General features: G+C 39.9%; 1 protein-coding gene across 1 annotated transcript in view; it reads left to right on the top strand.

Annotated features, from left to right (window-relative positions):
- The window catches only part of LOC150077293 (lipase maturation factor 2-like), a 378,351-nt gene that overhangs the window by 159,951 nt on the left and 202,359 nt on the right, over window positions 1-16,041 (top strand). Inside the window, exon 7 of the mRNA XM_090386704.1 lies at window positions 11,863-11,989. Within this exon, the coding sequence (XP_090242830.1) occupies window positions 11,863-11,989 (127 nt within the window). The remainder of the gene's footprint in view (window positions 1-11,862; window positions 11,990-16,041) is intronic.

Raw genomic sequence — 16,041 nt, 5'->3', positions numbered from 1 at the left:
GGAAAGAAATTAGCCCCCATCTTGCTGAGGGCATTTTCACATTTGGGTGTTCACCCCCTTCCTCCGTAACCTGAGGGGATCAGCACAAAATTTTCCCTGAAGACTTTTTCGGCCCCTAATTACACCACGAAGTTGTGGTTGGTTTCTTTTGACGGATGCCAAATTCCACCAACTTTGCATGCTGCACTGGTAAATCTTGATTGTCAGAAATTTCTTGATTATCTGAAATTTAGTGAAAATTCATGGAAACTAGCAATATGGAAGGGAAACTGCTGACAAGCTTAGCCTCTGCAGTGATGATTCCATAATCATCAATTCGCAGGATGAACCTGAGGAAACAAGGTCAACCCCAGCCCCGAAAAATAAAAACAAAAAACTTGTACTCAAATTGGAATGGGGACCCCTCCTCGCAATCAGAATTAAAGGAAACAACAGAGGGCACTGCCCCACAAAACGATACAACAGAAGAAAGACAACAGGACCCACCTCTAGATCCTACACTCCCAGGTGGCAGTGTCTTAGAGAAAACCCTGATACTGAGAACTGCCCTAGAGGATCTCTTCAAGGATCAATCAGAGTAACAACTGGCCTCAGAGGAAAGATTCTGTCCCTCTGGACAAAGTTGGAAACAACCCTCTTCCAGACTGACAGGGATATAGGGACAGCCAAACTGGAGGCATATCTTGAATGTGTAGCAAACAAAATGTGACAGTGCACTCCCACATTTGCTGATGCACTGAGGAACTCATATAAACAGAACCCATCACACTGGGTCCAGGAAGAAAACACTCCTCTCAAAACCCCATCTTGTTCTGCTCAAACCTGCTTCCCCAGAAACTGCACAGATAAGTGAAGAGGTAAAGGATACAATAATTGCCAACCTTACCAGTAACCTTAAAAACTGCACGTATAAAATCAATCAGAAAAACTAGACACACAGGTGTAATTATCGGAAAAAACAGAGGATGATGCGCCACAAATCCTAAACAGTGCTAAGATACCCACTCTGGGTCTGAATGTGGAGCTACCCAAGGAAAAAGGCCCATCCAATCTATATTGATTTTTAATGTTGGGAATGACAGAACCATCCATCATTAGGGAAGAGCTATACTGGAGAAATCTTCTGCAGCCCTTCCCAGACAAAGATCCAGTTTCACTAATCATCCCAAAATACCAGACTAAATCTCACTCAGGTAGCTCTGTAAACCAGATAGTCAAATTATCTCCCAGGGCTTGGCAGGCCATTCATCAACAAAACAGTGTATATATAAATTAGGGCAGTCATCGCTTTAAGGAGCATGTGTCTGTCTCAAAGTGCTTTTTAAGTGTTGTCGCTTGGACCGCACCACTCATACTTGCATTCAGAAGGAACCAATGTGTGCACTGCGCACAGAAAAGCCATGATTACAACTCTTGCTCAAACAAGACAGAAGACCCAATCTCTGAACTGTAAGGCTCAAAACATATAGCATTCTCATCCAATCCAATCCAAGACAACAAATGCCCAGGAGTCAGTCTCCATTAAACCCGAATCAACTATCGGTACCATCTGTAAGCAATATAATTTTAACAAGATCAGATTTCTGCAGAACAATGCACAACAAGCCTAAGCAGTCCCAAGTCAGCTCAGTCTTAAGGTGAATGAAGAAAATATAGATATCTTACTCATTCAGGAGCCCTACACCCATGCCAAAGAATTCAGAGGATACCCCATCCCTATAAAATCGTGCAGTGCAGAGCTTACACCCCCTGGATGGCTATTATCATCTGAAACCTGGATCTTACAGTCACTAAAATCGCACATCTCTGCTCCCTTGGGCAGCCTGTGCCCACATCATGAGTCCTATTGGCAAGCTCAACATAGTCTTACTGTATTGCAGGCCTGGGGAGGATATCATCCCAGCCATCAACTATCTACAAAATCTTTCCCATTAGCTGTCAAATGCAAAATTCTTATCAACGCAGATGTAAACTGCCACTCACCCAGCTGGTACAGCGAAACACAAATGCCCAGGATCCACGAACGGTCAACACCTGGAAGACCATCTTGCCAATAACCCATATACAATCCTGAACTGTCCGAATAATTTCTCCACCTTCTATATCCATTGCAACCAGGTCACCCGCAGGTCACATATCCAATTGGAGTCTGACAGGTGGTCAACTTCAGACCACCATGCCATCACCTTCCAAATGTCCTGTCCAGGTCTCTTAGTCCTCCCACCAATTTTCTTGGATGGCACCTGTTCTGGGATCTGTGACAAGAGCTATGACCTTCAACTCTGCTGCCAATGCCACCTGGCGGTCTGAATAGGGTTCTCTTACCCTATTCACTTTAACTCCCTATCCCTTGGCAGAGGAAGGAGATGATTCCCTGTCACTTCCCCACCCCTTTTCCCTCTGGTGGTGTATGATCATACCCCACTGACTCCTGGGATTGTCTTCTCTATTGGCACCATACTTTTTTATTTTCTCCCCAGCCTTCAGTCTCCCCTCCCTCTCTATCTTTACTGCTATCTTTACGTTTGAGAACGAGAGTAGCCTGTGCGGACGTAGCTTATTGCCGCTCCTGAAACAGAAGTTTTTTCTGATTTATTTTCTGTTTTATTAGCTTAAATTGGCATATTAACTTATTTTCTAGAGTAGCTTTATATACCTAGTTATGATACTTAGTTTAAAGTTTAACTTAGATAGAGATTTTGTTGGTATTACTTAGTATCAGTAAGGGTATCAAATCCACGTGTTACAAGTTGCAGCTCCGTTGAACAAGAAGTTTTTTTTTTTTTTTTAACTATATTTAGCCGATTTATTAAACAATTGTTATATCAAATTATTTTCTGTAAGTAGCTAGTCAGGATCCTTAGTTTTTTCTGAATTGAGACAGCGAGATTTGGAAGTTAATCGATACTTAAGTGTCCATAGATTTACAGTTCGTAACTTGCCACCATTGTTACACGATACAAAATATCTCGAACTAGATAGCATAAGCTTAGTATAGTATAGTACATAATATAATATTGTCAATTAATCAGTAAATCTATTAAACTTGTTGAACTTCATTGTCAATTAAATTGTACTTTTAACTATATACATATAAAGACTTAGATTATGTAACATAAATAATTAGCAAAAATAAATAATTAATACTTAACTTGATACGGAAATTATATAAAGGGATTTCGTAGATAACACTCGATACTGAAACATAAATATAGCGTTATAACTGTGTTGGGATACAAGTTTAGGGTTTTAATTTTGTACTGAAATTTAAATTTTATTGAAATTAAATCGAAATCATGACTCAGAGCAGCAAAACAAAAGGCCCAAGCTAATGGCAGTGCTGTGGCTCAGGGGCGAACTGAGGGGGGCAGTTGCTCTCTGAATCACAGACTTTTAAAATGCACTATTTGCTTGATGTTTGTGTAGCAGTCAGGTACAGAACATGATACTGCCATGGGGGATGTCTTTGTATGTGCGCGATGCAAGGAGTGAAAGGAAATCAGGCAACAACTCAGCATTGTTATGGGCCTATATGAGAGCTTGAAGGACAGGGTGGATGCCCTCGAAGGATTGAAAGTGAGGGGCGCATCAAGCCCTCAGCTGTCCACACCAACACCAGAGCTTGCACTTGGGCATCACGCAACACAGCACCAGCCCCCAAGGCAGAATGCGCTGCTCCCAAAGGAACTAGTAGTTGTTGGTGACTCTATTGTCAGGGAAACGGGGAACATCCTTTGTAAAAAGGATAGGTGGACCAGGGTATGTCTGCCAGGGGGGCAAAGGTTGATAACGTTGTAGAGCGGATATCATCTTTTAAGGGCAGAAAAGGTGGTATAGTCGTACACGTTGGCACTAATGATATTAAGAGTAGGAGACTGGCGGAATTACTTAACAAGTACAGGTCACTGTTGAAAAAAAGCCGTGAATTAGGGTTCAATTTGAAAGTGTCTGCAATTCTGCCCAGACACGATAGGAGGGAGTATATGATGAGAGCCCTGTCAATCAATTCGGCCCTGGAAAGATTGTGCAAGGCTCAAGGGATATAATTTTTGTCAGCCTGGTCTGTACTTGTTAACAGGAGAGACTGCTTCTACAGGGATGGGATACCCTTAAATAGAAAGGGTGCAAGAATGTTTGCTGATGCTACCAAGGCAGTGTTAGGTGGGTCGGAAAACTGCTAGATTGGGGGGGATACAAGGACTATAGATTAACAGTAGCCACTGGCAGAGGTGAAAGTGATTCTTGCACTGCTTCTATTAGAATGAGCAGCAGCTTGGAAAATAAGATGCAGGATATTTCAGAGTCTGCTGGGAGTCATTGGGGTACAAGTAAACACATGGGTTGTGTCAGGGTAGCTAAGAAAAAGAACAGGTGCATGTATACTTGCATGTAAACCAATGCTAGGAGTTTGGTAAATAAATTTGATGAATTTGAGGTATTGCTCAAAGCATCAAAGGTGGATATTGTTGGGATATCAGAGACGTGGTGTCACACAGATATAAGTAATGCAGAACTGGAATTTAGGCAGTACAACGTCTACAGAGAGGATAGACAGGATAGGAAGGGAGGAGGGGTTATGCTATTAGTTAAGAAACACATAAAATCCAAGGAAGTGAAGCCAGTCGATATTGCTGGACATTGCAGTGTTGAGTCAGTTTCGTGTGACATAAGAATTGGGAGATCAAAATTGAGAGTAGAAGGGTGCTATAGACCTAATGACTCTGAGTATAATAAGAAACTGTACAGGGAAATAGAGTGGGCCAGTAAATCAGAGAGTCTTATAATGGGGGATTTTAATTTCCCAGATATTGACTGGAATTTGTGGATTGGTCACTCACGCACTAGCAAGGCTTTTTGTGGATTTATTGGATGATTGTTTTCTAAATCAGCATGTTCGGGAGGCAACTAGAGGGAGCAATACTCTTGATTTGATTTTCAGTAGTGATTCTTCATGCATTAAGAATCTGCAGATACAGGAACCACTAGGTGGCAGTGATCACAGTGTGCTGAAGTGGGATTTACTCAAGGAGGTAACTACCATCAGGGGTAAAGGAAAGGGTTATTGCTTTCATAAAGGCGACTACGATGGTCTGAGACGGTATTTAAATTCTATACAGTGGGACCAACTGACGATGTTACCAATAGCAAATTCAAAATGGGAAGCATTCAAAGAACTTATCTTGGAAGCTACTAGGCTTTACATACCAACTAAGAAATATTGTTCAAGGTTCAGGCCTAAATGGATGTCAGATGAACTAATGAGATAATGAGACATATGGCAGAGAAGAAAAATGCATGGGATTCCTATAAATTAACATGTGACACAGAAGCCTATGATAGATATAAGTTGATCTGTAACCAAGTTACAAAGGAGGTTAGGCAGGCGAAGGCAGATTACGAGAAATCTTTGGCAAGGGATGCAAAGAAAAACAGCAAGGAGTTCTTTACTTATGTAAACTCTAGAAGGAAGGGGATGAATCAGATTGGTCCACTTGATATCGATGGTTCAACTGTTGATGATCCTGCTCAGGTAGCTAACAAACTAAATATATATTTCGCATCGACATTCACACAGGAGGAGTTATTCAGCAAGGGGAATGCCAGAGGTGTATTCAACTCTGGCAGTAAACTAGATAATCTTGTAATAACTGAGAGTAAAGTGAAGGAGAAATTGTTGAAGATAAACACAAGAAAGGCACCTGGGGTGGATGGAATCTAACCAGTTATATTAAAGTAGGTGAAGTTAACAGTGGCAGTGAGCTAGATGATATTGTAATAATTGAGAGTAAAGTGGAGGAGAAATTGTTGAAGATAAATACAAGAACGGCACCTGGGGTGGATGGGATCTATCCAGTTATATTAAAGGAGGCAGCAAAGGAAGTAAGCAAACCCTTAGCCATAATTATGAGAGCTTCCTTGGACTCAGGCGAGGTACCCACAGACTGGAGATGTGCAAATGTAACCCCAATTCACAAAGGAGGATCAAAGGCTGACACAATTAATTATAAACTTGTGAGTTTAACTTCTTTTCCAGGATAATTAATGGAAGCACTGGTTAAAGAAGCACTGCAGGTTCATCTTGACAAGAATTCAGTTATAGCTCAGACACAGCATGGTTTTGTTAAGGTAAGGTCTTGCCTGACCAATTTGATTGGATACTATGATGTATTCACAAAAGAATTGGATGCAGGGAATAACTTTGATATTATATATTTGGATCTTAGAAAGGCTTTTGATACTGTTGCACACTGAAAACTGCTGCACAAATTGTGTGGCATTTGTGGCAAATTGTTGCTATGGATAAAGGGATGGTTGAGTGGCAGAAGGCAGAGTGGTAATTAATGGACACTGCTCATAGTGGACTAATGTTATTAGTGGAGCCCCTGGGTTCAGTGTTGGGTCCATTGTTGTTTTCTGTATTTATAAATAATATTGATGATGGTATATCAAGCTTAATGTCCAAGTTTGCAGACGATACAAAGGTTGGCTGGGTTGTTAAGGATTCTACTGACACTATGCTGCTGCAACAGGATCTGAAAAGGGTGAGCAGATGGGCTGAGAGGTGGCAAATGAAGTTTAACATTGACAAATGTAAAGTACTGCATATGGGAAACAGAAACCCCAGAGCAACGTATCAACTCTGTGGTACTACACTGGCAGTGGTAGAGAATGAAAAGGACCTGGGTTAATTGTGCAGGCAGATATGAAGTTCTCTGAGCAGTGCAGACGGGCTGCAAGAGTAGCTCATGGTGTCTTATCAATGATATACAGGAATTTTTCTAGCAGGGATAGGGAGGTGATTATTCCCTTGTATAAGGCAATGGTCAGGCCGCACCTTGAGTACTGTATATAGGTTTGGAGGCCTCATTTCAAGAAGGATGTAGAGCTGCCAGAACGAGTACAGAGAAGGGCAACAAGGTTAGTGAACGGAATGAAGGGTTGCTCTTACAAAGAAAGGCTTAAGTTTTGCAAATTACAGTGTCTGGAGACTAGGCACCGGCGAGTTTATCTGATAGAGGTGTACAAAGCCTTGAATGGGTTGAGCATGCTCAATGCTGATGGGATACTGCCTCTTGCTCAGAATAATCACCTGAGAGGGCATAAATTCAAATTGAGAAAAGACATATGTAGGATAGATGTGCAGAAATTTGCCTTTAGCCAGCGGGTAGTTGTATGGTGGAACAGACTTCCATCCCTTGTTGTGGAAGTTGATAGCCTAAATAAATTTAAGGCTCAGCTGGACAGGTATTTCGAATGAACGGAGGGGTGAAGTGGAAAGGTGGGTTTTTTTTTTTTTTTTTGTTTTGGCTGATGTTGCATAAGCTTGCTTTCTTGCATCATATGCCTCTACTAATGCTAATGGTAATACTAGCGTCCATTGTTGAAATTTACTGAGCCCAACACCCAAAATTTTAATCTTAAATCACATAACTCACGTATCAATATTCCTTTCTGCCAAACCTGATCCTAGTGTCTGGTTATTTATTTATTTTATTTTATTTATTATTTATTTTTTTTTTTTTTTTTGTCCTAGCCACTGAAATCTCAGGAAACTAGCTGGCAGGACCTGCTAGAGTACTATAAAAATTACTGGGTACCTGACCTGCCTCCCAGGGGTGTAGTGTGGTGAATGGTGGGCCCCACCAGGGGTCCCAACAGCTAAAAAGTTAGAAACGATACACAACACTACTCTACAGTATCCATACACTTAAATCTCTGGCCTCTACAGTGTTCTGTATCACATCACAATGTATGCTATGCAGAGATGGGGCAAGCCCTGGTGCTTTTTAACCCCAAATACACTATCACTTCCCTGAAAAGTCACCATGAAATGTGTCTAACTGAAACAACTGCTGATGAGCAACAGACCTGGCCAGTAAACTCAACTTCCTGGACAAGAGTGATGAAAATGCGACAAACATTGGACCTGACTACCACTTGCAAGGACTTCACTTAAGACAGCATGGACAGGACCTGAGTCTCATGTATAACTGCCTGATCGGACCTCTGCATAGGCTGAACTGTTACCACCAGATTTGACAGTGCAGTTCTGCTACAAAGCGCCTTATTGGCGATCATAATCAAAGCTCCCTGTCTCTATTTACTTTATACCCTCCTCCCCTCCCTGCCATCCCTCCTTTCCTCTGGTGAGGCCTTGGCAGGCCCCACTGACCACCATGGTCATTTTCTCTATTGTCCCCATTCTTCTGTCTTTTTCCCACAGTCTTCAGTCTCTCTCCAGCAATCTACCTATACACCAGAGTACACCTCACACATCAAAATTGAACCTTGCACAATGACTTTTGGCTACCAAATTCTAGTGTTTTCCTACTTTTTATTTTATTATTATTTTTTTTAAGTTCCTAGCCACTGAAACCTCAGGAAACTAGGTGGCAGGACCTGCCAGGGTAAATAATTTCTAAACTACTGGGTACCTTGTCTGCCTTCATGGGACTGAGTGCAGGTAACGTTGGGCCTCAGCAGAGGTCCAGCAGCTAAATAGCCAGAGAAACAATGGTACACAGCATATACAATGTCCACACACTTTAAATCTCTGGCCTTTCCACTGAACTGGTACACCTACAATGAAAGCAATGCAGAGATGGGGGTAACCCCTGGTGCCGTTTAGCACTAAACACTCTATACACTATCATTGTAAGGTGATTTTGCTAGAGCTTTTGACACTGTTTACCACCTTACTATACCGAGTTCACTTAGGAAAATCAATTAGCATTAGTAGAGGCATACGATGCAAGAAAACAAGCTTATGTAGCATCAGCCAAAAAAAAAAAAAGCCTCCCATTTCACCCCTCCATTCGTTCGAAATGCCTGTCCAGCTCAGCCTTAAATTTATTTAGGCTATCAACTTCCACAACAAAAGATGGAAGCCAGTTCCACCAATCAACTATCCGCTGGCTAAAGGCAAACTTCCCCACATCCATTCTACAACTGTCTTTCTCAATTTGAATCTATGCCCCCTCAGGTTCTTAATCTGAGCAAGAGGAAGAATCCCATCAGAAATTCAGCTTGCTCAACCCATTCAAGGCCTTATACACCTCAATCAGATCACCTTGCAGGTGCCTACTCTCCAGGCACTGCAATTTGCAGAACTTCAGCCTTTCTTGGTAAGAGCACCCCTTTGTTCCTTCTCGCCAATCTTGTTGCCCTTCTTTGTACTCGTTCTAGCAACTCTACATCCTTCCTAAAATGAGGCCTCCAGACCGGTGCACAGTACTCTAGGTGTGGCCTGTACTTTGCTTTTTACAATGGGATAATCACCTCCCTGTCTCTGCTAGCAAAATTCCTGTATATCATTAACAAGACTCCATGACCTGCCCTGGCAGCCCATATGCACTGCTCAACAAACTTCATATTTGACTGCACAATTAACCCCAGGTTTTTTTCACTTTCCGCTTCACTGAGTGTAGTACCACACAATTGGTACATTTTTCTTGGGTTATTGCTACCCATATGTAATACTTTGCATTTGCCCAACTTATCTGGATCCAGTTGGAGTAGCATACTGTCTTTACTGTCATTAGCAACCCTGCCAACCTTTGTATCATCTGCAGACTTGGACCTTAATCCTGATATACCTTCATCGATATCATTTATGAATACACGAAACAATGGACCCAGCACCGAACCCTGGGGAACTCCACTAATAACATTTGTCCACGAAGAGCAGTGTCCATTGATTACCACTCTCTGTCCTCTCCCACTCAACCATCGCTTTATCCATTGTAGCAACTGACCCTTAATGCCATACCTCTCCAATTTGTACAGCAGTCTTCGATGTGCAACAGTATCAAAAGCTTTCCTGAAATCCAAGTATATGATAACAAAATTATTTTTTTGCATTCAGTTCCTTTGTGACCACATCATAGTATCCAATCAAATTGGTCAGACAAGACCTCCCTTTAACAAACCCATGTTGTGTCTTAACTATTACCACAGTCTTGTCTAGATGATCCTGCAATGCTTCTTTAACCAGTGACTCCATTATTTTCCCCTGAAATATAAATTCTCCATACAATTTATATAGAGTTATAATAAATTATTTGGAAGATAGGCAGATTACTATTCAGTCCCATTACTTGGTTTTTAGGAAGTTTCCAAATAGAGGTTGTCCTCAAGGGTCAGTTTTAGTTTCCAAATAGAGGTTGTCCTCAAGGGTCAGTTTTAGGTCCCTTGTTTTGGAAACTTGTAATAGATCAATGAAAACTGCCATAAAATTGCATTTATGGATGATTTGGTTATCTGCATTTCAGGCAATTCTAGGAAAATGTTGGAGGATAGACTTTCTATTTTGCTTGTTACTTTAGAAGAATGAGCTGGAATTAATAAATTAAAGATTTTAGCATTAGTTAAGGAATATGTTGCAAGAAAGTAAGCTTGTATAGCATCAACCAAAAATTAAAAAAAAAATAATAAAAAAAAACTTCACATTTCATCCCTCTGGTCACTCCAAATGTTTGTCTAGTTCAGCCTTAAATTTATTTAAGCTCTCAACTTCCACAACAACAGATAGAAGTCTGTTCCAGCAATCAATTACCCATTGGCTGGAAGCACATTTCCACACATCTATTCTACAACTGTCTTTCCTCAATTTGAATCTATGCCACCTCAGGTTCTTAATCTGAGCAAGCAGAAGTATCCCATCAGCATTGAGGTTGCTAAAACCATTCAAGGCCTTATACACTACAATCAGATCACCTCGCAGGTGCCTAGTCTCCAGGCGTTGCAACTTGCAGAACTTAAGCCTCTCTTGGTAAGAGCACCCATTTGCCGGCAACAGCACCTACAATGGGCACACAAGCATCGAAACTGGTCCTTGAGTGGTTGGAAGAAGGTCGTCTGGTACAATGAATTACATTTCGTGTTACATCATGTGGATGGACGGGTACTTATGTGTTTACCTGGCGAAGTGTGATGCTACTTGGATGCACCGGGGGACAAAAACAAGCCAGTGGCAGCGGTGTCACGCTTTGGGTGATGTTTTGCTGGGATACCCTGGGTCCAGTCATCCATATGCCGAGCACTGTGACGTATACCACCTACCTAAACATTATTTGTTGAAGAGGTAAACCCTTTAATGACATCTAATTGAGGTGTATAAGGCGTTGAATGGATTGAGCCTGCTCAATCCATTCAAAGCCTTATACACCTGCTGATGGGATTCTTCCTCTTGCTCAGATTACAAACCTGAGGGGGCATAGATTCAAGATTGTCATTTTTTAATGTGGTGTGAAGACAATTAGATATACTCAGCTCCTTAAAATAAGTCTTAGCAGTATTCCTTCCCTCCTCATCTGCATGTACATTAATTGATGTGGATGCTTCCTAGAGAGATACTAATAGGATTATTCTGGTGGACTGCCTGTCAGCTGGCCTGTGAAAATTATCTTAACTGTATTTTTTCAAAAGTAAGGAGTATTGCATCTTGCCAGGTGCCCATTATAACCTTAAAATATTACCCATATTGCCAATTCATCTACAACCTGATGTTCCCTAATGTCACAGAAAGTTGGCCATTCCTCTGTTGATGCTACACCTTGCTTATTTTGATTCATACCTGCATTGTGTAAAATTTTACTCAGAGGTGATAATAATGAGGATCCATTAGCAGTTTAGACTCCATAGTGGCAACTTTATTTATCATTACTTCAAGAAAGTCCACAACAAATCTCATGGACCCTGTTTACATGTTAATAATCCCATTTTGGAAACTTAGTTTTCTGATTTGAATTAAATTTTGTAATATTTACTGGCAAGTATTCTATCTGTTTTAACATTGAAATGACGTGGGAGGGGGACTATTGAGTATCACCCCTTTGATATAAATATTCAATATATTTTCAGATGCTCCTTCAGATTTTGATAATACTCACTGGCAATTATAACTTCTTCAATTTATTAACAATGGTACTGTGCATATCCTTAGTTGATGATGATTTTCTTCTTACTGCAGTTGGAAGACCTCCTCTTGGTAAGTTAGTAGAGCTGTTATTTTGAATTTTGTAAGAAGAGTTTACAATAAATCATGAATACAGTCATTAATTGTATTTAGTTACAGGCTTGAACCACAATCCACTCAATGAGCATGTGCCTAGTGCACTTGATTATGACCACTTGGCTCTGTCAGTTCTGCAGTTAAAAAGACTTATTTAACACATTTTGGAAGCAATTTGGAATATAAAATATTTCCAGGCATTACCTTGATTAGAACTGATGCGTGTATGGACAAAAATCTCCATAAGAAACAGTATTGAAATAAATTTGTTTCTTGTTGCTTATACCAGGTGTGATCAAAAAGTTAAGGGGCTGACTTTATATCATGAAACTGTATTTCATAATATAACTGTTTGCAACTAATCTAGACATAGTAATACACAAGTGGAACTGTTGGGGGTTTTAATTGTGAAAAATAAGTAGCTCAAAGATTCCATTCACATAATTTGGCAAAAAAAATTTTGTTTTTAGCTAAGAAATTTTGCTTTTAATAAGGATGTAACCAATTTATACCTCTGTGAAAGTAACAGTATAGCTTAATGTATAAATTGAACTTGATAGCATAAGGTATAATGTAAACTTGATAGTGAAACTTGATGTATGATTGCATTGAGGAATTTATTAGCATAGTCTAGTGTTGTAAATTAAATAGATTAATTTTATTAATTTTCATTGTTGATCAATTAAATTGTATTTAAATGAAAATCGTTCCCCAGAATAAAACAGCAATACAACTACAAATTAACATGAGTGCTGTGTCTCAAGGGAAAATTGAAGGGGACATTCTCCTACAAATCATGGCCTAACAAAATGAGTAACATGTGTGATGTTTGTGGACATAATACAGCCAAGAGGATGTCTCTGTGTATTTTCGGTGCAGAAATGTGAATAAATTAGATGTCAATAGCATTCTGATAGTTGTTTATGAAAGCTTGAAGAGTATGGTGGATGCCCTCAAAGGAATTAAAATGGGGCCCATCAAGCTCTTAGCTACCCAACTCAATGCCAGAGCTCACACTTGTGCATCAGACAACACAGTGGCAATCCCCAAGGCAGAATGCACTGTTATCATAGGGATAGTTATTGTTGGTGACTCTATTGTCAGAGAAATAGGAAATATGTCGTGGAAGAAGGATATTTGGAATAGGACCAGGGGTATGTCTGCCAGAGGCAAAATTGATGACATTATAGAGCATATATCATCTTTTTAAGGGCACAAAATGTGATATTGTTGTATACATTAGAAATAATGATAAAGACTAGATCTGCTGACTTGCTTAACAAGTACAGGATAATTTTGAGGAAAGTTAAGAGCTGGGATTGAATTTGATATTGTCTTGGATTCTGAACAGACATAATAGGATGGAATATATGATGTAAGCCTTGTAAATGAATTTAGCCCAGGAGAGGTTGTGCATGTAGCTCATGGAGTAGAATTTTTCTGAGCATGGTCTGTGTTTGTTAACAGAAGAGACTGCTTCTAGCTTGCATTTTCCCGACCCACCTAATTGAAAAATGTGTGCAGGAAGGACAGACAGGATGGGAGAGGCAAGGAGTTATTATTAATATCACCATATGGTGCATGGAAGCCTGTGGCTTTTGCTGCACCAACTAAAAAAAAAAAAAAAAAAAATTCTCTGAGAGAGAGAGAGAACAAGAGTCAAAAGTAGAAGGGAATCGCCAAGAAAGAGAAGAATGATGATATCCAGCTCAGGACCCTAGGTATGCCAAGCCCATACTCACTAGTTGTTGTGAGTATTTAAACCCTGGGGTTTAAATGCTCTTAGATAAGAAGCACATAAAATCTACGGCAGTGCATTGTTAAGTCAGTTTGGTGATTTCAGTGAATCTCTTTCCCTGTATAGTTGCTCACTTTGAGCAACTATACAGAGAAAGAGATTGGAACTGTAAATCAGAATGTCTTATACAGCAGGCCCTCGTTATAATGCTTTATGCTGATAATATAAAACGCTGTTCTTATATTATAACCCGTATCTGGCTATAACACCGTCACAAATCACTATAACGCTGTTTTACAGATTGCAGTTTTGGCATATTTAATGAAATCTTTTCATTTGATGGAGTTGATAACTTGAAAATGAATAATAAAACAGCATTACGTTTCCCACACAGAAATTTTCCCGTGCTCAGTGAAATTTTCTCGCACGCTAATTTAATTTCAATACAGTGACTTGTTACATAATTCCAAGATCAACATTTTAAAAAATTATCAAGTATATTGCTTGTAATATTTGCGTTATATGCATTTATCCGAAGTCATCGGCGCCTCCATAGCCAGGTGGGAAGGAGCAGCAGTGCGTAGCACACGCTTCTTGATGAGACTGGGGTTCGAGCCCATCACCACCAAATACGGAGGATGCGGAAAGGTCAGGGAATGACCACCGCACCGGAGCAATATGGCCTTAGTTGCTAATGCTCCTAAAAACCAAATAACAACAACAACCGAAGTCATCACTCAGTACAGTACTAGACGTAGTGCATAACGGACAGTTTACTCCAACATTGAATTAATAATGAGCATAATTAATGCAACCAACGCAGTTACATTTTCAAATTCCTGGTTTTCTTGCTCAATCTTTCTCTTTTGAGTTGACATCCTCTTATTTCACTTGTTTAATAATACCACGTCACTCATTTAAAAAGTCAAGTGATTTATAATATGAATTCATGTACTTATCACACACACACACACACACACACACACACACACACACACACACACACACATACACACACACACACACACATTATTTTGTTCCTGTTTTAACTATTTTATATTTGTCACTGCCGCAACAATTAACCTCAGATACCTTACAGTATGTGTGCTCTGCTCGCAATGCACAGGCAAACTAAACTGAGTGTTTGCAGCTTGCACTGAAACTAATGCTATATTCACTTGCCGCCTTGTGTACTGTTGTGTACCTCATTTGTCTTACATGTGGGCTAAAAGTTATAGCTGCAGTTATTTGTTCAAAGAGCCACCAGTTGCAGACTCCTGCTCTACAGGAACGAAGTACATCTCATAATTGTAAAACCACAAATATTTAATATAAAAAAACACTTAAATTAAATCTTATGGTTCAATTTTTGTAGTGAAGGAATTTAAATACATAATAATTCTTTCTCTGTTTATGTGCTTCAGCTAACAACCCTGAGGAGGTGAAACGTAACCCTGGCATAAATCGGGGCCTACCTGTACTAATTAAGCCATCAAATGCAGACATTGCAGGGATAGTGCAGACATGGTATCACTCAGACGTAAGAAATTATGGGTATACAGTTTATACGGGGACAGACGGAACAGGAGGAGTGGGACAGTTATGCTCATAATTAAGAAGCATATTAAATATATGGCATTGCATCTAGTCAACATGGGTGATCAGAGCAATGTTGAGTTAGTTTGGTGTGACAAGCACCGGGAAAACAGAAATGAGCGTAGTGAGTGTGTTAGAAGCCTAATGCCTGTGATGAGTATACCAAACAGCTTTACAGAGAAATAGAGTGGGGCAGTAAATCAGAAGAATGTCTTATGTTAGATTTTAACTTTCCAGATCATAACTGGAATTTGTGGGTAGGTCACTCACACACTAGCAAGACTTTTGTAGATTGCTTGGATGACTGTTTTGTACAGCAGCAGCAGCAGCATGTTAGAGAGGCAACAAGAAGAATCAGTACTCTTGATCTGGTCATCAGCAGCAATTTGTCATGCATTAAGAATCTACAGGTAAAAGACTCACTGGTTGGCAGTGATCATAGTATGCTAATATGGAATTTAATTAAAGACACAACAGCCAAGGTTAAAGACTTTTGTAATGGTAACTACATTGGTTTCTGACAGTTTTTTAAATTTTATGCAGTGCAACCAACTGATGATGCTACCAACAGCAAATACTAAATAGGAAACCAGTCAAGGAAATAATCATAGAAGCTAATAAGTTTTCTTTTTTTTTTGTTTGTTGTTTTTTTTATATTAAGAAATACTGTTCAAAGCTTAGACCTAAATGGATG

This window comes from Mastigoproctus giganteus, chromosome 12, assembly GCF_048544385.1.
Source record: "Mastigoproctus giganteus isolate SK-2022 chromosome 12, ASM4854438v1, whole genome shotgun sequence".
In the NCBI taxonomy this organism is placed as follows: Eukaryota; Metazoa; Arthropoda; class Arachnida; order Uropygi; family Thelyphonidae; genus Mastigoproctus; species Mastigoproctus giganteus.
The sequence above is the reverse complement of the archived record's forward strand: the minus strand, read 5'-3'. Positions and strand labels throughout refer to the sequence as shown.